Below are 25,047 nucleotides of genomic sequence, written 5' to 3'. Positions count from 1 at the left end.
GCAAGCGATAAGGAAGGACCGTCACGCCGCGTTGGCCTATTGAAAGAAATATGCTTTGCTAAACAAATCAATCCAATGAATTCCCAACGTTAGTAAAGTTTGAACAAGACTCTCTCTCTCTCTCTCTCTCTCTCTCTCTCTCTATATATATATATATATATATATATATATATATATATATATATATATATATATGTGTGTGTGTGTGTGTGTGTGTGTGTGTGTGTGTGTGTGTGTTACTTAAAGAGCCCGCCCCGCGAAGTCAACCCCTGATGGGGTCACCAACACCCAAGCTCTTAAGGAGCTTACCAGTTAAAGGCACCCGCACACCCTGTGGGAGCCAAACTTTTTTGTTTTAAAAGGCAAGCTGGGGTTAGGCAGACCCCTATCAGTTATACAACGATACCATTGAAATTTGAACTTGCAACGTCCCAACACAAGATGACGTGCACTAGCTGCTCCTACCAGACAAGCACAGCACCAGTAGATGTGATTTTTACTGGCGCTAAAACTGCGCCAGTAAGTGTGATTTTTACTGAGCTTATTTGAACGGTTATATTTAACCAAACAATGAAGCTTCAACTACCATCTTCAAGTTGTTGCTTAGTGGTACTTTAATGTTAAAGGTAAATTTACTGTGAAAATTAAAACTACCTTCCCCTACACACACTCACGCTAAAGCTTATTTGAATGGTTATGTTTAACCAAATAATGAAGTCCATCAACTACCATATTCAAGTTGTTGCTTAGTGGTTTTAATGGTTAGTCAAGTTAATTTTACTGTAAACAGTAAAGTTGAACTACCCCCCACACGCGAATGCTTATTTGAACGATTATTAATAAAGTTTATCAACCATCTTCGAGTTGTTGCTGTGGCATTTTAAGGTTAGTCACAGTGAAATTTACTGTAAATAGTAAAGTTGAACTGCCAACCCCCCACCCTTCCCCCTCTTCCACACACACACTCTTGCAGGTGCTAAAGCTTATTTCAATGGTTATGCTTAACTGAACAATGAAGTTTATCAACAACCATCTTCAAGTTGCTGCTTAATGGTTTTTTTAAGGTTAGTCAAAGTTAAATTTGCCGTAAATAGTAAAGTTGAACTGCTACACACATCATCTCATCTAAGTAAAGTTTGGATCTATTTTAAAGGAAAATTGATGTATTTTTTTACTAAAATAGATCAATTATTATAACTTTGATTAAACTACTAAACATAGTTTTACTCAAATCACTAGTAGTAGATCTCGTCTTTAATTAGAAAAAGAGAATCTCTTACACTGACATGTGGAAGCTATATGTATCGAAAAGATACATTCAAGCTGAAAGCAAATTAGTCCTAAAACCTGATTTTCAATTTTCTATATTTAATATTTTTTTAAGTTTTTTATTTTTTTAGTGACAAACTGTTGTAGATTAGAGTACTAAACCCTCCTTTCAGTACATATCAAATTATTGCATGTTTTTATTTGGACTTGTGGGCTATAAAACTTAAATTAAGTTTAACTACGCATGCGCGCGCACACACACACACACACACACACACACTTTCTATATGAAGAACTCGACTACAGATTTGGCAATGAGGCGATTTTTCCAAAGAACTACAGTAAATTACCAAGCATGCTTAGAATCCCATGCTCATTCTTCTCTTTTGCCATAATAAAAGATCAAAGATATTATGTTCAGTTTTTTCTCTTTTTATAATGAGCCAATTCTTTTCATGTCTGGCATTCCTTTGGTCAGGGAATGTAATAGCCTTTGACAGAAGCTCATCATAACATAAGTTCATCATTAATAGACAAGCAACCTCAAGATCATGTGACACGTTGAAAATTTTAGTTTTGAAAAATAATAGTCGATTTATTTGAAATTTCTATTGAGGTTGTCAAAAAAAATAAATGTGTTGAGGTTATATATAATTTCAAGATGTTAACCTTTTTCTGATTTTGTTTTTCAATAGAGAAGCTCCATTTATTTGGCTGACCATAGGCATTAAAGTAGATAGTCATGACTTTTGGAGGTTAAGAAACTCCAAATACCCTGATTGTTGAAAGAAGGTGCTCTTAAAAAGTCTTGATACATTTGTCAAGTGTTGAAAGAGGGCACTAGGAATGTAGAATTACATTCTTTTTAGGTTTGCTAGAACAAAAGAGAAGTTAAACATTAACATATTATTGATTTTTAACGCAGAGAAAATAAAATCACACAATATTCCTAAACCAAAAATGTAGATTAAAAACTTATTACCATATTTTGAAGCACGTTGTGGAAGAAAATAGTTTTGGAACTGCCTCTAATAGCTAATACCAATTCACAAATGGATAGTCTGATGGAGATATATATAGAAATCTTGGAAATTCATTTGGAGCTTGGTAGGCAGTAAAACAAATCAATGATATCCAGCTTATCACAAGTCGGATTCGTTTCTAACTGATCTATATGACAACAAGCAGCACCCATCAAAGTGGTAAATCAAATTATGCACACCTTCTCAACCAACAAGTAGAATGCGTCCATCAATGAGAGTAAGAAAGCATTCTCTCAAACTTTTAGATCAAATATATCAAACAAAGAATCAGAACGTAACAGGATCAATCATCGCAACCAAACGAAGCAGATCAAAATTCAATGGTTTGGTAGGCTTTCACTATGTAAAACTGACCAAGTTTGGTTTATAAACCGAATAAGAATCTCTTATGTTGCTTTGGAAAGCCAGACTGATAGAGATAGAGATGGTTGATCACAGGCAATCTTGTTCCTTACATTATGAAGTGGGTGCATCTGCAAAGCAAGGTCTGCCTAGCCAAAAGGGTGCAGACAGAACATCACAATTTGCCAATTTGCCTTTCAAGTTAAATGATCAGAGAAGCCAAAACATGGTTGATGCTTTTGGACAAGCTTATAAACATTACATTCTTCTGTAGTCATCTACATTACCTCTTCCCAAAAATGAAAACGTACAGGAGCCACTTTTCAACCAAATGCAAGATATATCTGCTTTTCCTTCACCAAAGCAGCAACTTGTTTTATTTTCTATATTTACAGTGTATGCTGTCCACGTATGAAATGAAGACCAAATTGATACTTGTAAAATCCAAAATGAATTTTCTAGTCTAATTTTAATCTTTTCCTTTCAAATTGGAATTTCCTTTATTATTAGACCCGAATTTAATGTGGCAACATAGCCAGTAACGCTTCTGCCTTCTGCTTTATCAATTTCCAGTGGTCAGCGGGTTAATCCTCTGCCTGCTCGGTGACCAATATAGGCTCTGTGCCAAAAAATTATAACAAAATATGCATTAGTGTGTTATATCTGTAAAAGCACTGAGCTTCCTTTTGATCCCTATTAAGCATAGATCCATGACTCAAGTCATAGACACCCTCATTATCCAGCCAGTCATTTGCCTGGCTTTCTACACAGCCATCTTCCTGCAAATTAAGTCCAAAGGATAATCAGAGATCCAATTTTATAAGAGTATAACAACAACGTTCAATTAAACATGGTAAAGAACAAGAAAGTCCAACTGGTCTGATTTTATACCAAGACCCCAACTAAGTGGTCAGCTATCATACTCAGTAAGTACACAGTTCAAAGATCTGATCAGATTCTTTCAAAAAAAAAAAAGTGACCTGATAAGTAAAATATGACATCCAGGAGAAGTCCATTAAGATATTAAGGTCATGTCTGGATGGCTGCACATTAGTTTGCTGGGACGTGACTGATGTTGTCCATGAAGTTTAGCATTGTCCTAAATTCAAGGACATCTAACCATCTAAGTATCAAGAACAAATATGCCTGTTGTTGACTCCTGAATTTTTCTTTACTGACTTTCTAGAAGCTTGTCTTAGACACCAACGTGCTCAACATTCATACCTAGGAACGGCTTTGCATCCAAACACAACCTAACTGGAACATGCCCATACAGGCAATAAGGTGTATATAGAGAGAGGGCTCCAAATCTCAGGTGACACTTACAAGGCAAAGAATAATTCTAATCCAGCAATCCTTTGAACTTTTCATGAGAGGAATCTGTACAGTAAAAAAGAAATAGTTAGTGCAGAAGATAGCCCATGCAATGAGAAACATAAGTCATGTTAAAGAGCATGAAACCTCAAGCTCCAAAAGAAAGCACATACTGTATTAAGCGAGAGTGCATCTTCTCTTGCATGACTAAGCAGCTGATACTAACATAGACAATCACAATGGATTATTGATCTCTAAAAGCCGCCTAATCAAAGAGCAGAGACAAATATGCTCAAATTTGCAGTGGAAGTCAACATCTTGCCCTGAGTCTGAAAGTAGAAGAGCATAATCTCTAAAGAAAACTTTAAATCCTGACCAGCATTGAGTAACTTTATCAGCGTTTGTACGTACAAAACTGTTATCTTTCAAGTGGCAACTGCACTCAGTTGGCACAAGTTCTCTTTCGAATTTTTTGGGCCAACTTGATGTCCCCTTGGAATTGATGTCACTACCTATTTGACACACACAGTATTCACTGTGGATTCGGCCCATTATTTCGGCACCACAGACATCTTCCATGTCATCATTAGTTTCATTATCATAAAGTTTTGTTATCGCTGCCAGAAGACTTGCAGAACATGATGCAACAATATCATGAGCATCTTCTAAAGTTGAGTGGACTGCAGATTTCCAGCAAGTCATTAGAAACTCATGAACAAAAACATGGACTGCATGCAAGCACTCAGGACAACATTCATATACGCACAATTTGTTGGAACTGGCAGAGAAAGGGCTGAAGTTTTTCGAGGTAGATTCTGTACGCCCAATTGATAAATCAGCACAACTAGCAATATCATTCTCAGATCTGCAACTACTGGTTGCTAACACAGTTGATTGTTTGGAGAATTCAAGATTACTGGTAACCATCTCACAAGAAGCGGTAGTATCTTCCCTAAGTTTCACATTATCAATCTCAGATAGTTCATTTGAAGTGGTCTCAATGACTTGCAAAGCATTCTTGCTACCAGAACTCTGAACAGGTAAAACAGAATCACAAGGATCTCTACAATTCATCTCCTTAGGCATCTCCCCTTTATCCGAGGCCAACACTCCAATATTAGATCTGAAATCATCATTGGCATTAGCTCCCTTGTTGAGCCCTGCACCTACACTATCCTCAGTGGTGGTCTTTGCAGGACTAAATTCCTTTACGTCCTCCATGGGACTATGTTCATTTATGTTCAGGTGACTATCTTGGCAGTTGGCAGAAACAACTTTAGAAACACATGCTTCATTAGCCAAGCTCCTACTTTGTACATGAGTATCAACATAAGTACTTCCTTTTGAAAATGGTCGAGAATCCGTGTCCAAGATTTGACCATCAAGCTCTAACCTACAAAATAACAAGAATCTCGTAACAGAGATGAACCAAAAACACACACTCAAGCATGCATGCATGCATGCAAGCACCCACGCCAACTCCTGTGCATGCAGATGCACCACACACACACACACACACACATGCATGCATGCACGCACACCCACACACACCCACGCCCACATGCACACATACACAATGAAATGCAGAATAAAAAAAAGTATGAAAAAGGAGAACCTCTGTGTAGAATATGCCCAGGTGTTGACCATATCTTCCAGATAAGCCACTTGAGACAAAAGACCAATGAAACGATATCTATCTTTCCCATCAAGAATTTTGGCTTTAATCTGTCCAACAAAAAGTTCAAGAACCTTCCTAACATCGAAAGCAACTTCCCACGCAGTCTTGTATGCACCTCTGTAAGCCAACAAACCAACAGCTACTAAGCCTCTCACGACAGAATTAGATTCTACACTTCTATGTTTGGCAGATTTATCCTCTAGAGCAACAGGTTTCTGTGATCCACAAGGACGTGCTATGCAAGAATTGAATGGCCAACCTTTCCATGGCCCATTGGTGTCTGTAAATGGACCTTCTTTAAGTTTTGAAGTAACCCAACAGAGTTCCGCAAAATGTGGGTATCTTAGGATCTGAAAACCAAATGTAGCAATTGCCAGTTGCAAAGCAGACTTCATTTTGACAGTTGGCCTTTGAGAAGAAACCCTTAAATCAGATTCTTCATGGGCTTGAATACATGATTCGACAGAGGATCCCACCAATTGAGATGACCTATTGTCACAATCCCCACATTGTTTAGCAAGATCATGTTCGCTACTCTTTGAAGCTAGTCTTTCAGGATGTGTTGCAGGAACAATTCCATCAACACTTTGAGTTTCTGACAAACATCTGTGATATGCAATAATAGCCCCTGAAGTGTCAAGATGTTCTGATCCCATGGACACAACATTGGGATGTTGTTTGTTATGGATTTTCTGAACATACATACAAACTAAATCCCTAGATAGTTTTTCAGCAGATGCATCACATATCATATCCCAGTCAAAATCTCCATTAAGGTTAACCAAAAAATGTGGCAGTCTCCTTGCTGAAGTCAACAGGGATGCAACAGTAAGCATGTCAGTTTTGAAAAGGTTCCTTACCCTGATAGGGAGGACATGACTGGGTATCTCGCAAGTAGCCTGTCAATAAAGGGATTCCAAAATAAGTCTCCAGTATTATTTACATCCAAACTGAAGAAGTAAATATAACATCAGATATGAATTGTTAGCAATGCAAAGAGGACTTAGGAGTTAAAACACCATCGGCTTTCTAAACCATGTCAGAATTCCAAATATAATGCCAATAACAAGATAAAACTTTACTAGGTAGAAAAACACATCTACACATAGAACTCGTGAATACTAATTTCACAAGTATAAATAAATCCTTACAAAGACTACAAGCAACCTTCGTCATTGAACACTAACCATTTCCAGTTACACCATGTGCATGGGTGATCAAATAGAGACCATATTTTGAAATTTTCATGATTCACTAAAAGGGGTTTAAAAGATAAAATGTCACAATTCTTTCAAAACATCATTTCTCTAGACAAAATTAATAATGGCTTGAAATATCATGATATTTTTATGGAACTTTATAAATTGTTTTTTATGATCAGTATAATTTCATTCCTTATACCCTGTAATTATTTCCATTCCTAATATCCTGTAACTGTGACATCTATACTTCAATAAAAGTAACAAAATTTTTACAATGCTGTGAAGATTTTACTAGAATCAATGGTTTCCAATTCTTTTGTACTAACTTTAGTTTTTCTTCTTTTAAATACCGAGATTTTGCCAAGATTCCAAAAATATCCACTAAGCTAAGAGGGCTTGCCTCATTGGAATATTGCCAACACAAATACTGGTGGTGATATATGTGTGTGTTCACTAGATGAATTTTGTGCATCCATTATGTTTCTCCTTACATTTATAACTGTAAGCATGTCCTGGAATGCGATTTTGACTTTTGAGCCACATGTCGAGGGTTAGCACACATCAAACATGATCAGTGTGTGTTTGGACATTCTTTCTACACTTTATTGCTTTCATGATTTTGTTTCCTAACAATCTTGACGCGTACACACATACATACACATATACATATACATAAATGGATACATACATAGATAAAAGAAAGAACAATCTCTACGTGCTACATCTATGACACAAACACAATTCAGTGAGTTAGTAAAACACAAAAAATATTATTTGAGATATATATATCGCAAGTTTAGTAAGAAATCTAGTAAAAGATACTGCAATACAACAAAATTTTTGATAGACTCCACAATACAATAAGATGGTAGATTTGAGGAGGATATCACTAGTAAGATTTGTGTATATTGGATGAAATACAACCAGCTAGAGAAATGTTATATGATAAACAAGCGTCTTTACGATTAATAGAATGTCTCCATAAAATTGTTGAAAGAACAACATTGTCATAGGGCGCTAAATGTTGAGCAACTAAAAAACAAGATAAAAAGAGAGTATATGTTGCAGAGATGCATATGTTAAGGTAAACATATGAAATAACAAAGGATAAGATTAGAAATTCCTTTCTTATTTTTTTGGAGAACATTAGAAATTCTGATGAAAGAACAATTAAAGAATGTGATCTAAGTGTCCCGGACTGAGCCTTCGGAATGAGGCATGTGCAGTGCGGAGCTCTGCTGAGTGGTAAACGCATCGAGTGTAGCAGCGCACAGTATGCGTTGGCTTGAACGGTGACGCGCGGTGATAGCGCCACACGCGATAAGCAACGATATTGGCGTTAGTGCACCTTTGGGTGGTGGCTCAAACGTAGAGCGTTGGTTGGATATGCAGTGTCAGCGGATCAGAGGATGTTGCCTTTGGAGATTTTGTTATGGACCTCTCGACTTGGAGTTTCCCACGTGTAGCGGTTGGATGCACGGGGGTGCGTGTGGGTTAGGGCTAATTCCCCCAGGAATCACCTTAGGTGATTCCAACCGAGTATGGTGACTCGGAGCTAGACGAGTGAATGCCTAGGCGCCGGCGAATGAGTCTGGGTGGTGCTCTTTGCTATAGTGTTCAATCATCAACTGGTCTTCGAATTGGGGGGCGCAAGGTCTTGTCCCTTTAGTGGCGGGGTTTTGCTATGTCGTGTGCATGGGGCCGCAACACACTTTATGGCACGCAAGCCTAAGGCAAAGTTTGTGCCTCTTTCGAAAGTGATTGGTGGTATGGGACGGCTATGCACTAAGCGACATGGACTACATGGAATGCGCACTTGAAGATGCGCTTGATCAGCTTCCGCTAGGCAGCTGCGCACGAGGTGGTGCGCAAGGCCAATAAAAATAATTCAGCACATAGAAAAGTGTTGTGGCGTGGCCTTTGGCCGTTGAGCTGTTCAGACTGTGCAGTCTAGCGCGTTGTGGGTTTGCAAAAAATTCTATGCTCGTGACAAATTGGCATCAAAGTAGAAAGATTCACGGAGACCTTGTTTTTCATTGTGTGTGACACTGAAGAGAACAACGATGGTTTATCTTGATTACATAATTTTGCACAGCTGGAGTGTGATTGACCGAGCACAGAAGCAGGATGTTGGAAGGATGTTATGGAACATCTTGTCGATGATAAGCAAATATGTAAGGTTGTTGTTCAGTTGTTTAAGGGAACGTAGATGAGCCAAAGAATCCTACCAGTTATGTGTTAGGCTCATAGGTGGAGCATGGTGTTTGCCTTGTGCATGCAGAAAATGCACGTTGGATTCGACTGGATGGATTTGCACCTTAGGACATGGGAGACTCAATTAAAACTTTTAGATTCTCTCCCAAGATTGTGGGTTAGCGGAGTGCCCATGATGAGCAAAGATGCTCATTGATTTGGTCCTTTGAGTTGAGAGTTCCTCTATGGATTGTGTGTGCTGAAAAGTTGTGGTTCGTGGCTCGTCGGTTTGGTTCCTGTGGAAACGTTTGCTGGCTCTGGAAGAGAGTTGCAACGTTGGGCGGTGTTGCCCTTTGTGTGGACGAGTGCCCAAGAAGACGCTTGGATGAACCGCTTTGGGGTGTTACGCAAGTAAGCGTCCCCTACGTGAGGACTAGTTTGGATCATTGAAAAACCGCAAGTGGGCGCCTAAGAGAGTTGATATTTTATGGCACGCGTTGGTGGTCATGCTTATCTGCGTGCACCACGGAGGGTTTGGAATTACCCTTGCTGGGGTTGGAAAGCACCCCAACCATGAGCATAAAGACGACAAGTTTATCGTGCGGGCGAGGATGACCTACTTGAAGTTTGGGACTTCACTGGGGTTCCACAAGCAAATGATGTTCGATGTTGATGCAGCAAAAGACCACTGTCTAAGTAATTGGAGGCGCGTTAAGGAATGAGACTTGGCGTATTAAAGGTTGCGACGATGGTGGATGAAAACCAGAACAAACTGAGTAGGGGAAAGAAAAGAGTAAACCAAAGATGAATCTAAAGAGAAATTAGCATATCAGTTAAGACTGTGTTCTTACTTGCACCGACATTGTCGAGGACGACAATGGTTTGGGTGGGGGAGAATGTCCCAGACTGAGCCTTCGGAGTGAGGCATGTGCAGTGCGGAGCTCTGCTGAGTGGTAAACGCATCGATGTAGCAGCGCGCAGTATGCGTTGGCTTGATCGATGACGTGCGGTGATAGCGCCACACGCGATAAGCAACGATATTGGCATTAGTGCACCTTTGGGTGGTGGCTCAAACGTAGAGCGTTGGTTGGATATGCAGTGCCAACGGATCAGAGGATGTTGTCTTTGGAGATTTTGTTATAGACCTCTCGACTTGGAGTTTCCCACGCATAGCGGTTGGATGCACGAGGGTGCGCATGGGTTAGGGCTAATTCTCCCAGGAATCACCTTAGGTGATTCCAACCGAGTATGATGACTCGGGGCTAGGCGAGTGAATGCCTAGGCATCAGTGAATGAGTCTGGGTGGTGCTCTTTGCTATGGTGTTCAATCATCAACTGGTCTTCGGACTGGGGGCCGCAAGGTCTTGTCCCTTCAGTGGTGGGGTTTTCTATATCGTGCGCATGGGGCCGCAAGATACTTCATGGCACGCAAGTCTAAGGCAAAGTTTGTGCCTCTTTTGAAAGTGATAGCTGGTATGGGACAGCTATGCACTAAGCGGCATGGACTACATGGAATGCGTGCTTGAAGATGCGCTTGATCAACTTCCGCTAGGCAGCTACGCACGAGGTGGTGCGTAGGGCCAATAAAAATAATTCAGCACATAGAAAAGTGTTGTGGCGTGGCCTTTGGCCGTTGGGTTGTTCAAACTGTGCAGTCTGCCGCGTTGCGGGTTTGCGAAAAATTCTATGCCCGTGACACTAAGATTGTCTAAATTTTAAACATATTACTTAAAGAACTATTATAGCACTAATAAGAAAGCTTGAGATGGTGCAATTAGAAAGAACTTGAAAAAAGAGGAAAACCAATGAAGACTTAGAGCGAGGTCACAAGAGGACATAAAAATTTGTAGAATGGCTGAGGCTATAGTTGTAGATCGGAAAGAATGGAGAAACATGCTCCCTTTCCCTGCTTGCAAAAAGTATCAAAAAATTACATTCACCAACAAGCAGCACAGTTAGTTTTTATTGATATAGATCTACCATCGATAACCCCATCACTTGAAATTTCTGCTGTTAAATTATCTGCACCACTGATTATGATGAATTTAAGTAGTTTAGTACCTTATAAGCTTATCCTATGTGGAAACACAAGAAGAAGAATAGCTAAACCCATCACAAAATCAGTATTTTCCAACAAATAATTTATTGTAATATAAAACTTGAATACCTAATGAAATTCAATGTGAAAGCACTAATCAACAAAGGTGCTTTATTTGTATATATATGCCCATATTCATGCACACATGTATGTACTATTTGCATATGTATTTGTCTCTAACTTAGATATTCATCAGAAACACAAAAGCAACAATAGTGAAGAAAAATTACATATTTCCTAACATGAGTAAATAAACCAAGGCAAAAGCATACCAGAATAATTAATGAGGTAGAACACATTGAGCCAACTTGCCCCACCAATGAATTCCATGCCTCTGATGTGCTCAAGGCATTGTTTTCCACATTGATTCCTTCTGTTTCTCCTGGTTCTGTATGAGTCAAACAGAAATCTATTTCCTTTTCAACAGATTGAGTATTGTGGTTGTCAATTGCCCATAGATCAATTCTAGGCATGTAAAGTATACATGGGCCATTCCTCTGACATTTCACTGTCATCAAAATGTAACATGCGGTAAGAAAGCTTACTTCATCAAGCAAATGTAGCAAAGCAATTTTTTGTTTCCTTTTTCTTGTCTTTTTTTTCTATCAAGAGTCAAGACACTAGCAGATCACCAATGCACAAGATTCCTAATGCAAGAATGGAAATGATGGTGCTAAAGTAAAAATGTTTTTGAGAATAATGAGAAAAGTGAAAACGTTACAACGACATCTCCTATCATGCATTTTAGGGATGTGGCCATCTTTGATTGTCTCACCAGAAATAAATGCTTACCTACTCAAAATTGAAAGATCATTAGCAGAAAACTTGTTTCAAATGCAGGAATCTTAAGTGTTAAATGCTTCTTCAAAATTGGAAGGTTTTCAGGAAGCACATAAGAATCATGATTTGCATTATTTCAAGCTACTGCAACTGGATCCATGAAGGTAAGCAAGAAGAAAACTGATTCAGGGATTATGTGTCTGAAATGAAAATGCTGTAAGACTTACACAGAATGTTTGTTATCCCTTGAACTATATCTCCTCTCCCTTCCTGTGACATTGTTGCCAAATTAACTTTGTGGATTTCAACATTGCCCTCAAAGCCGTGGAGAACACAAGAAGCCAAATGCTTCTGACCGGACCTAGGACTTCCCGCAATTAACACATGAAATCCTGTTTTCTTCTTTCCAAAAAGGTGAGTGGTATGTGAAGAAATACCAGATACATGAAGATCAACATGATTCAGTTTGCAAATATCAGATGTATCAAGGTCATCATCATCATCATCCAATTTTAATTTTTCAGAGGCACTAAAGAAGATATTGCCACCAAGCAAGCCCATTTTAGAAAGATTCCTCTCAATTTCTGATGCAGTACTTGGTTCTTGTATCAGATAACAAAGACTGGACCACCATGAATTAGATGGAATATTTTTCTTTTCCGTAGCAGAAACAAGTATATGCTTGAGCTTCTTTCCAGCCTTACAGAGCAGAGGAGGCAAGACAATGCACTCATCAAGATACAAGGATATAAGAAACTGCACTAAAGGCTTCATTAAACATGGAATAAGATCAACGTGAAGAGGGGAGGTGATCACATGATTTGCAGCTATGCCTGCTTCTCTACGAGAACATGGAGGAGGAGCGCATGCAAGAGCAGCCAACCAATCTTTTTCTTCCACTGCAAATGATGGAAGAGAAAAGCGAGTACCATTATATGGGTACTTCTCAGCAGCAGTTAAAATTTCCTGCAAGGGACAGTTTCTCTTCAAAGCAATCATTGCTGCTTGAGTACAAAGGGCCTGCAAATCAGCCCCAGCAAACCCAGCAGTTTCTCCAGCAATCTTCCATAGCAAAGAGCCAGACACAGTTTTGGGCCACTTCTGAGTATGAAGAGCAAGAATAGCAGAACGATCTTCTAATGAAGGCAGAGGGAAATAGATTTCCCTATCGAATCTCCCTGGCCGTCTCAATGCAGGATCTATGGAATCAGGACGATTGGTTGCACCAATTACTACAACTGAGCCTCGAGATTTTAGGCCATCAAGTAGTGCAAGTAGCGTTGATACAACAGAACTATGAGTTTGATCTTGCTGCCTGGAGCGTACAGGTGTTAAACCATCAATTTCGTCAAAAAATATTATAGATGGTTGACATTTCTCTGCAACATGAAATAACAATCTCAGTTGTCGCTCAGCATCACCTACATATTTTCCTAAACAATCTGCACCTTTCCGAGCAAAGTAGGCTATCCTTCTATCCCCACGGGAGCATGCCCCTACCAATGCACGTACAACAAGTGTTTTACCTGTTCCAGGATATCCATGCAAAAGAACTCCCCTAGGAGGTGTCAGCCCAAGGTTACTAAAATATTCAGGATACAGAAGAGGCAATATGACAACCTCTTTCATGCACTGCACAACATGTTCAAGACCTGCAACAGATTCCCACCCTTGATACAGGCTTTCACCACCAGAGCCTCCAATATATGTGGGTAAAATCCTTAAGAGATCTCGATGGAGCCTTTTGCCTTCACGCTTCAGAAACTCTTCATCTTCACCACAGTTCTCAAGCCACTTTTCCTCTGCCTCGAGATCCTTACGCCAAGCACCTGTTGACATCTTCCTCATCTCTTGCAGCATTTTTCTTGCTTTCATTTTCTTGATCCTTTCCAAGTACTGGTTTCCTTGAGGCTGGAAGAGGTGACAGTGATCTGTACAAGCTATAAGGAATTTACGATGGTCAAAGACACACCCATCAGCTCGTCCACAAGGCTGCAAGAAGGAACAGCATGTGTAACTGGAAGATGTGTGTGCATCCTCAGCATACTACATTTCGAACAACACATGATGGAAGCTGACACCTAAAACAAAAAAATTTATACAAACCAGGTGGTAGGTTCTAGGGCAACGATCAACTCGACAACCAATAGTTGCTCCTGGCCTTCCACATCGACTGCATTTCAATGCTCTTCCTCTGCAAAGTGCTGCTCTGACATTTTTCAGACATCCCACGTCAGAAAAATATACCTGTAAGAAAGTAGCCATGATGGGTAAAAGGTCAAAAGCATAACATGGCTCGCATATAGCAAGAAATATATCAAAACATTTGACGGTCCCAGATAAATGCTTCAAAGACAAAATGGGAGAATAACGTTGCATTTGGAGGATGTTCTTGGCAATGTTAAAATGAAGCCAATGGTTTAATTTGTGCAGCTTTAATGGTTGCTTTCACCAATATGACAACACAAAATGCCTCCTGTTGCAAATGAATTGAAGCACCATTCAGCAAAATTAGCATTTATACGGTTAACTGCATGACTTAGTTAGCATACCCTTTAGCATAGCTTTAGTAACATCACCAGCCACACCAACAATTCCACTCTCAACCATCACCCAAGAATCTCCAGTAATAAACCACCACTTAGTTGCCCTTCAGAATTGAACAGGTGGATGTTCATAAGAGAGAAATACACAGAGGCACTAAAATTTGATATGAAATAATATGGGAGAATTTAAGATCAGATAGTGTTAAGATTATCATGAAATTAATATCATATATTTATCAAATAATGCCTTGCCATTAACAAATTTTACCCAGAGAAATGCTTGCAGTTGTCCGCAGCAACTTAATGAGGAATTCAGGCAAGTTATAGAAACAAATCATGTATATGCAAACGAAGAAGATAGGAATAAAGTAACAGGAAAAAGAGAAAAGATTATCACAAAAAAATGGTAGGATTGATAAAACCAAATTACTATAGCCAAGGTGACCTGTGATCAATATCCATGAGAGTGCTGTCCTCATTTTGTCTCCTTCTCAAAGACAAAAAGGAAAAAGAGGAAAATACAATGAGAGAAGGAAAAGAAGCAACAACTTGGAGTAGGGATCTCTCACCTCAGGATGAGGTGTTTGCTTGATTAACCTCTCTTGATAAAATAATATTGTGCCTAATATTTAAAATAAGGGCCTGTTACTTGCAGGTCATTTGCATTGTGTTACAGCAAGGACGGACCAAGAAACCATTGGATATGGTATTCTGCACCTTCCAAGAACTCTTTTAAATTTGCTTTGCCAGATCTAGCAATTATAGTAAGAGCAGGATCTTCTACAAGAGACATTTTTTAGGAACTATCAGTTAAAATGTACTTGTAAATAAAAATACCCGTCAAGGGTATTTCGGTCATTTCACTCCATTATATATATTGTGCTCATTAAGAGCATATTTTTCTGTTTTTATTATTTTTTTCTTTTTTATCCTTTGTAATGGAATTAACAAAGGGCTTTTTAGGGAAACCCATAGAGCCGTTGGGACCTCCCCAACGACTCTATTTCTAGCCGTTAGGGAGGCCTAACAGCTATATGGGCCTCCCCATTTCTCTATAAATAGGGCCTTCAGCCCACCTTGTAAGGATTTTGATATGTAAAAAGTTTGTTTTTTGCCCTTAGTGGCTCTTGTATTGGCACTTTAAAGTGCATTTCTAGTGTGTTTCTTTGTTCCTTTGTGGACATAAAGCGTGTATTCAACTTGTTGCTCTTGTAACAAACCATCTATCACCTTCTCCGTCGGTTCGTGACAGTATCAACCTCGATAGATTCCAAAGATAGAGAGGAGCATGGAAATGGTAGCTAATATCAACCAGGCTGATCATGTGGTTGGAGAGGAATAGAGAAACATTTAAAGAACTCCCCCAAAGGACCACTTTACACCTATTAATTGAAGTGGATAGTCTCATGTGTGCAAAAGTAAAATGGCTTGGAAAGCATCTAGTTTTGATTGGTTATAACAGAATCGATACTGAATATCACCTCTTTCTTTTTAATAGAACTTTTTCTCTATTTTAAAAAAAAAACAAAGAAAATGGCCTTTACTATTGCTCTTCTTACCACCCAACTGAATAGGCATTCAGAAACATGTGATTCTTCTCTTAAATATAGCTCCATTATTTTATCTTGAAGCTTTCTAGTATTAGTGATAAGTTTAGTGCCCTAAAGCAAAATTTTGAATATCAAGGACCGAAATTGTTTTCATCTACATTAGGCCTTCCCTTGTAAACGAAACATTACCAGAAGCTTCTTAGGTTGGTGGGAAGCACGCTTCCCGAAAACTCGCTTCCGAAACTTCATGGGAATCTCGATTCCCCCATGCTTCCTTTATGCTTCCAACAAACATGGTATATATTTCTTATATGCTTTTATCACGTTTCTTTTCATGTTTTTCATAGATTTTCTCTCACGCTTTCACTCACTTCCCATGTACTTTCTCTAAATTGGTAACTATCATTGTTAGATTTTAACAAAAATTTAACTCTTTTACTTAAAAGTCATAAAATATAAGAATAATCAATTTTATTTTAGGTTTTATTTGCTTCTTGTTCGATTCCTATTCAGTTACCATATTGCTTCATTTTTTATTTATATTTTGCTTTCAAATTGATACTTCGCTTCCCGCTTCCTATGAATTTCAAAATGCCTCACTTCTCGCTTCCGCTTCCCACATTGTTTCCCGCTTTTGCTTCCTAGTTTGGCAACCTTCGTTTCACTCGAGCAACACAAATGTAGTAACCAATAAAAATTCAAATTTTGTAGATTTCAAGGAAGCCTAATCACATTCCTTCTTTCATTTAGGCAGCTCCCACAAGATGGCAACTCAGGTGTGGTTAATGTGTGGCACTACCATAGAATTTGAAAATTTCCAGGGGCCAAAAGATTAGATGAGCATGCTAAAGGACACTAAAGGTTGTGAGATGTTGATAAAATTGAAGCATATCTATCTATCTAAGTGACGAGAGAGATGGTTTAGATGATGGTATCCTTGTATCGCTTCTTTGTCCAGATTCTGTTTTCAGAATAGATGTTTTGTGTTTTCTTGCTTCCTTAGAATGAAGGGATGATGAAAAATCCAGTGGAGAATGGCCGTGAATGAGTACTAGTAACTACATAATTAACACCACTACCATTCATTAGCCTTAGCTGTGATCCACTTTTCTCCCAACCAACTTTATAGATGAAATTGATTCAACACCTGCACTGAAAAGAGTATCTGCATTCGATACATTTATTAACAAATTGATTCTTTGCCCCCAGAACTAGAAGAAGAATGGCTAGGAGCAGTAGCATAAATCCCACATACATGCTACCAAGGAGTGGTTATTTGTTATTTTTTGGTACTTTTTTTAAGGACAGTTTGCTTTATTTTTTAAATTAACAGACCAGCAAAAAATGTGTTGCTCATCTATATATATAGAGTGGTGGTGAGCAAAGCAACCCACAAGACTCCATCCTCATCCCCATGAAACCTTCTGTGTTAGAGACTGACCTGTTATGATATTAGTTGTAATAGTTGGCATGATGGTCAAATGCTTCCTTGGTCGAACAGCTGACACAGCATTACCGATTTTGTACCTCTTTTGAGGTCAGGTGTCCCCTACTGCTTGGTTGTGTACGCCCTTCTTTTTTTTATGCCGATAAAGATAGGGGAGGTTGAGGAGGGAACAAAGTCCCCTGCCAATGTGGAAGCCTTATGGTCGAGCTCTGCTACTAACCACTCTGGTGGTATGATTCCGTTTGCCTCTACTATAAAACTTTGATCATTTTACTCTCTAAGGTGAGTAGTATGCCCTACTTCTATCTCACTGATAGTAGTAGTGAAGCTGCACTAATGTGATGAGTAAGCTTTCCAAATAATCTTCAAGACTAATTGTAAGTTTGGTTTGCTGGCCAGGCACAACTCCACATCAAATATGATATGGAGCTCTGCAAATCAAACGTGATTTGCAAATGAGAGTCATTTTTTCAAGCCCAATTCTCCCATGTTAGTTTTGACGTGAGAATGGGGCCAATAAGAATCAGTCTCTCATTTGTATGATCTCATGAGGCATAAACAAACATCCCTTAAGGGTGTGTTAGCAACGACTATTGTTTGCTGCTACTTGCTTCTACAAGTGTTGCTCACAGTTGAGAGCAGCGAGTGGATCCCTAGCAATTATGTTGAGCAAAGAATTTCCCCAAAGACCAAACCCCTTATTGTAAGTTTCACCCAAATTGGAACAGATGGAAGACAAGGCTCTTCTAAATCAATAAAGCAGCACCATTGCTTCAACAGGATAGTCTCCACCTATATTATCTAACATTAAACTTGTACTTTACATTAGCTGCATTCAACTAATTGAAAAGACTAAAATACCCTTAAAACAATGGTATTTTTAAAAATACATGATCACCTTCTGAGGTCAAAAAAGTAACTTGTACTTTTTTAAATTTAAATTTGTGAAGTACACAATTTTACTTTTTTGAAAAGTTGTCTACTTTGTGTTTTCCTCCAAATCAATAGAATAACTTTGTCCAAAAAAGCGACAATGCATTTAAGTGTATTTCGATCATTTCAATAAGTTAAACACAGTTAGTGTTAAACACAACTAGTTTAATGTTAGATAAACAATGGTATTTTTAAAAATACATGATCACCTTCTGAGGTCAAAAAAGTAACTTGTACTTTTTTAAATTTAAATTTGTGAAGTACACAATTTTACTTTTTTGAAAAGTTGTCTAACTTTGTGTTTTCCTCCAAATCAATAGAATAACTTTGTCCAAAAAAGCGACAATGCATTTAAGGGTATTTCGATCATTTCAATAAGTTAAACACAGTTAGTGTTAAACACAACTAGTTTAATGTTAGATAAACTCTCTCTCTACACACACACATTTTACTACAGGATGGGGCAGATATCGGCTCATGAACAGGACCGAAAAGGAGTAGATACCTATGGAGTCAAGCATAGACCACTTGCAGGCTTCACCTAAATATCTTTGACTTTTTCAAACTCCCTAACAAATATATGATACGTGCTAAACAACCTCTTATAACAAAGAGGGAACTTATGACTAGAAGCCCCATTATATAAAGAGAATTCCCTAATCTTGACTGGTCCAAGTGGAGTCATGAGTGGACCATCAAGCATTGTGGACTCTCTCTCTCTCTCTCTCTCTCTCTCTCTCTCTCTCTCTCTCTCTCTCTCTCTCTCTCTCTCTCTATATATATATATATATATATATATATATATATATATATATATATATATATATATATATATATATATATATATATATGTGACCGAAAAGGAGTAGATACCTATGGAGTCAAGCATAGACCACTTGCAGGCTTCACCTAAATATCATTGACTTTTCAAACTCCCTAACAAATATATGATACGTGCTAAACAACCTCTTATAACAAAGAGGGAACTTATGACTAGAAGCCCCATTATATAAAGAGAATTCCCTAATCTTGACTGGTCCAAGTGGAGTCATGAGTGGACCATCAAGCATTGTGGACTCTCTCTCTCTCTCTCTCTCTCTCTCTCTCTCTCTCTCTCTCTCTCTCTCTCTCTCTCTCTCTCTCTCTCTCTCTCTCTCTCTATATATATATATATATATATATATATATATATATATATATATATATATATATATATCACTGTCACCAATATCGGCAATATTTTAAAAATATCGTGAGAAATACCAATATTTTAAGGTAGCCGATATTAAAGGGAATATCTCACGATATTTTTGGGAAAACTCTTTTTTTATATTTTAAGTTTGCATTTCCTATTTTTTTGTTTCTTTTATAATTTTAAAACCTTTAAATCTTGTTTCTTCATATTTTTGGAACAAAAATAATGCAAAACTTATTATTTTCTTATCTTTTTTGTTATCATTTATATTTTTTCTATTTTTTAAACTCCCGAGATTTTTCAACTTTTGAAAATCTCTCTGAGAAACACCCTATCCGAGATAATACCTTGAACAACATAGGTGACTATATATATATATATATATATAGAGAGAGAGAGAGAGAAGGAAGTATGTTTATCCACTTTTAGTTGCTAAATGCATGGAACTAACACAATCTAAGAGCCACATCAAGTATAAGACATTGAAGAAAAGTTAATCGATTTTAGTTGCTAAATACAAGGAAGAAACACATTATAGGAGCCACATCAAACCCATGGCAATGAAAAAAACATATACAAGTACTTTTCACCTTCCACCAAGACAAAATGAGGGGTTCACACTTCATCATTCATCCATTCAATCTCAAAGAAAAGAGAATCCATCATTCATCAATATATGAATTTCTAAAGCATATTAACTGTTTCCAAAGTGGTGAGACCACTTGTCCATACAAACTTTTCGTCCTCTTTGTACAAGACAAGCATAAACAAACACAACAGCCACAACTAGCCCAAAAAGATCAAGCAACAAAAACATAGTTTGTTAAGGAAAATTTGTTTCTGAGATGGAAATATTCTAATAAGCTGTAAATAGAATGTCTACTCAATGAAAAGGAAAAAATCGAGTATATAGGATAGAAAATATGTTCCAAATAAGATCATCAGCACTACCAGTGGCAATCCAGTAGTTAATTACTTTGGTGAACTGTAAATAGAAAGTCTATTCTATCAAAAGGGAAAAAAAAGGCTTTACAGGATGGAAAAGATGCACAAGAACATGAGCAATACCAGTAGCAATCATCCAATAGATATTTTCCTAAAGGCAAGGAAGAACGCAGTGCATGCGTATGTTCTGGAGGCACAACAGATTGCACAAAGGCAGAGACCATGTGGTTATATTTTCATATATCCATTGTTTTGCACAATATCAAGTTATTTAGCTTCAACAATGAAAGCCACAGAACATGATATATACAAACCTCAGGACTCCAAACAGCACAATGTTGATGGACCCAAACACCCGCAATGCCAATGCGATCAAGTATAGGACCCAAAAGTCTCCCAAGCCAACCAGGTTCATCACCAAATCCATCCCATATGTTGTAGTTATGCTCTTCCAAAGTCAATAAACTATATGCCTCATTGTCGCTCCCAGGAGAATCCTGGGACCTCTTTGGAGGTTTTCCATCAATACCACAACCACACAGCCCACATCTTCGGCCTTCTATCCAACCCTGTCTTTCAAGCTTATTACTTTGCAGCATGCTGCAATCCACTTTATCCTTCTCAAGCAAATCAGTTCCAACATTAGAACCCAAAACAACGTTTGTTGATGCCTTTTCAACCATGTCTGCCTTTGAACCAGCAACAGGTGTGGCAGACAAAGCAGCATTATGCTCATCAACTTGGGAATCATTGTCCAGTGGCAATGCTTTTGTTTGATTTTCTACCAAAACATCAACCTGGTGCAACCGATCATACTGATGTTCTGTTCCATTTGCAGCATCTGCATGGTTATCTAAATATAATGACGCATGTATCTCAGTGTAATTGCAGGATAATAGTTGTTTCATGTTTGTGGAAGGATCTGATGAAAAGTTATTATCAGACGCATCAAACTGGATATCTGCTTGAGAGATGTCAACCAATCTGTCAACTGGGTAATGGTTATCCAGATTAGGAAGGCAACATATCATGTCCGATTTGTTCTTCCCAATGTTCCAACTTTCTGTATCATTCCCTATTTCATTGTGCTCTCCTTTGTTCACATCCTGACCCTCGGGTATCTCCATGGCCTTATCAAGGGAACTATCTCTGTTCTGTATGGAGGGGCAATCCCATCCCAATTCACTAGTATTCTGATTCTTGCTCTCATCAAGACCATGATCACACTGTAAATTAACTATCCCATTGTCATAATCATGCGCCTGTACAACTCCTACAGTAGGATCGCCAGCTTGCTGCATTCCCAATTCATTCAATTTATGTTTCCCATCATCGTTATCATGTTGTTCTTGTTGCAAACCCACCGTTCTCAGTGCCTTGCCTCTGATTCCCTTGCCATCGCTTCTCCCAATCGATGTGTCACAGTCAACCAGGGTTCGGGCATCAGATATACAGTTCTCCTTTTGTTTTGACCCTGCAATTTCCTTAGTTCCTGCTAAAGCATCGGGTGAATGCTTACTATGTTCAATACCAGTATCTCTAGATTCAGCATCGGATGATTCCCAGGAACGGGAACTTTTGCGAACATCACAATTATTCATGGACGAGGGCCCCGAGGGCCGCCCTCCATCAGGTTGCAATGCCTGCCTACCGCCGTCTTCAGAACTGCTTGATTCATCAGAGTCGCTTCCATCCCCACCAACCTTGTCATTGTCAACGATGATGGATTGATACATTGGCTGCGTGGTCGATTTCTCAACCCAAGAACCATTGTCCTTTGTCTCATCCAATCTCGAGATACATTCATCAATATCACGCAAAAGCTTCCTTTTACTCTGCCTCAGCCTTCCCCTGCTCCTACTTGCAGGACTCCCCTTTGCTTCCTCAACCTCAACCCGCTTAAGCCTGGATCGTAGCCTCAGATCCCAATTCACCGAAGCATCCGCATCAACCACACGAGAAGGCGACCGCAGCCGCTTTCTTTTCCTTGCACCACCTGAATCGATCGGTCTCTTACCCAACAAACCTTTCTTCGTATTCTCCGTATCGAATCTTGCACTCTGCAGATGTGGAGGAGGTGAGGGAGCAGAAGGTTCGCGGTTCACAGCCTTCCGAAGGCGTGAGCTCCTACGAAGAGCATAATCGTTCGACGCCTCACCCCCATCCCTGTTTTCCCCCCTCGCCGACTGCCCAAAACTAACGCTAGGTCTTCCAGGGGGAGAATTGGAATGGATGTCGCAGAGTTTCTTGTGTTTCTTGGAAGGCGTGGATCGATCGCACTCACAAGCACAGGGACGAGAAAGCTGATGCTTCCTCCTTTGAGATAAACGCATCTCAGAAGATAAAGGATTGAAGACAACAACCTACAGCGAAGCAGAATCGGAAAACATCCGCATGTTCAAGCGGAAAGAACGACTCAACAATCGATGCCCTAATCTTTAAAGCAGGAGAAAGAAGGCACAAACCTGTGAGTAACTTTTAGGTACCTCTTTGAGTTGTGGAGAGATCGTTTCAGGATCGCATGATCACTGATGCTCTAGAAACCATCAAGGGGATCTCTCTGTTTCTCTGATCATTGAGATGGTAAGATTTTCCCAATAATAGAGAGGGAGATAGAGGAGAGAGGAATGAGGGTTTAGCCAGGAAGGAGACGAGCAGAGGAAAGGAAGAAAGTGGAAAAGGGGGAGATAAATGGAGAAGGGAGGGACAAAAATGTTCTGTGTTTCTGGGTTGCGTCGTGTGTGTCCCTCCGTCCGACCCCAACTCTTTTTTTCTTTTGCTTTGCCACCGGGAATGATCAATTTATAGGTTGCGACTGCGGGGGTGTAAGGTAAGCCTCCCACCAAGTCCAGGGGAATAATGACCACCACCCATCAGCTGTTGGGCCTTACAGGTTCTAGGAAGATGAACGGTGATGAACTACAGCAGCGCATTGGTTTTGTGCAATGTGATTATACTTGATTCAGTTTCGAGAATGCACGGCGGCCGCTAATCAAGCCAAAGTGACGTGTGCCATTCTCTTAAACTCCACCAAGTAGCGCTCCAACCCCCTCCACTCTCTCTCTCTCTCTCTATACGAGATAGGATAAATATTGTCTACTATTGAAGATACAAATGAGTAGAATTATTTTTTTTTAGATTAAATGTTACATATGTGATTTAAATGATTTGTTTAGTAGAAAACTTATTTTGAATAATGTGATTATGACAAGTAATTAAGTTTTTAAAAAAAAAGCCAAAAATCAACAACCCACAATGTACCAAAATTTTATAACTCAAAAGATCACATTTTTACTTCAAAAAAGCAATGCAAAGCTTGATCCTTAGCAAAATGGTTAGATTCTTGCACCTATGATTTCTAGTTTATAGTCTCTTACCTTCGTTAGTAGCAAATATTTCTCTTTATATTTATATTTATATTTATATTTATATATATTGCTCTTGCACTTACTATATGAGATCAATTAGGCCTCCTTTTGGAATCAACCTATTTTTGGTCGAATCAGCAGAATTGGCCTTGCGAGTAAGATAATTATGCCTTAAATTGATTTGCTTAAGTAATTTAAAAATAAATGTTTTTATAAAAAATTATTCAATTTGTCTCGATTCAGATTGGTTTAATCGTTTTTCCAGAAAACAGGATTCACTATAAGGTAAACCGATTTAACAAGGTTGCTTGTGGTGTTCCGGTCAGAAAAGTCGTCTCCTGAAACTGTAGCTAACTTTGGAAAGCAGTCCCTGATATTGTTGCGAAAAGATCAGGTGCAATATGACTGCACAAATATTTGTGCATTAAGCACCTAATCACCCTCCTAAGTCTGTCAGTTGTGGGGCCCAAGGCCTGATGGAGGGCGATGAGGTGCTTAATGCACAAAATTAAATTAGGTGCCATGTGATTGCACCCGATCCGGACTCGATATTGTTAGGTCACTCAGGATCAGGTGCAATCATGTTGCCCAACAAAATTTTGACACCCTTCCCTTCAACACGAAATCCCACAAAACATGCCCAACAAGTCGTGAATTTTGTTGATGAATTTGTCACACGTTGCGGGTAGCATAATGTTTGTGCTATGTGTTTGCACCCAATACGCCATCCGGTTGTTGACAGTTGACACTTGCTTTACAAGTAAACTGCTCGCACTTGGGTTAGATCCGAACATTTACCAAATCCATTCTTATTGGATCTAGCTTATAATGATCCAAATATAGATTCAGATTTAGATTAGCTAATCGAATATATTTTATGTGTAATTGGGTTGAAAATATGCTATTTTTCAACCATATCCATATGATTCAAAATTCATTTTTCCATAAACAAACATTGCAGATCACATTCGTAAGATTTAATTAAAAAAAAAATTTAAACCTAAGATTTTCAGTTCAATAGTTTCATATAGGTTGGTGCCTTCAATAGCACCGAATATTAACCCATATTTATATATATTATTTGTTTATATAGATAAAGTGGGAGCTACCTATCACTTTTCTAGTCTACCATCAGGCTACCAAG

The 25,047-nt window shown here is 38.7% G+C and overlaps 1 protein-coding gene across 1 annotated transcript; it reads right to left on the bottom strand.

Moving 5' to 3' along the window:
• Window positions 1-2,999: 2,999 nt before the first annotated feature.
• Window positions 3,000-23,287, bottom strand: LOC149843613 (uncharacterized). The gene is made up of 9 exons (XM_089999963.1): window positions 23,001-23,287; window positions 20,850-22,898; window positions 14,026-14,166; window positions 12,147-13,911; window positions 11,412-11,647; window positions 5,584-6,545; window positions 4,142-5,361; window positions 3,981-4,034; window positions 3,000-3,433 (listed from the first exon to the last, which is right to left on the bottom strand). Exons 2-7 carry the CDS (start codon window positions 22,866-22,868, stop codon window positions 4,203-4,205), a joined length of 6,282 nt encoding a protein of 2,093 aa, XP_089856089.1. The 5' UTR covers window positions 22,869-22,898; window positions 23,001-23,287; the 3' UTR covers window positions 3,000-3,433; window positions 3,981-4,034; window positions 4,142-4,202.
• Between the last annotated feature and the right edge of the window lie 1,760 nt (window positions 23,288-25,047).

Source organism: Nuphar pumila, chromosome 3 (genome assembly GCF_984573655.1).
Source record: "Nuphar pumila chromosome 3, dmNupPumi1.hap1.1, whole genome shotgun sequence".
NCBI classification, from domain to species: Eukaryota; Viridiplantae; Streptophyta; class Magnoliopsida; order Nymphaeales; family Nymphaeaceae; genus Nuphar; species Nuphar pumila.
This window is presented reverse-complemented; position numbering and strand designations above follow the sequence as displayed.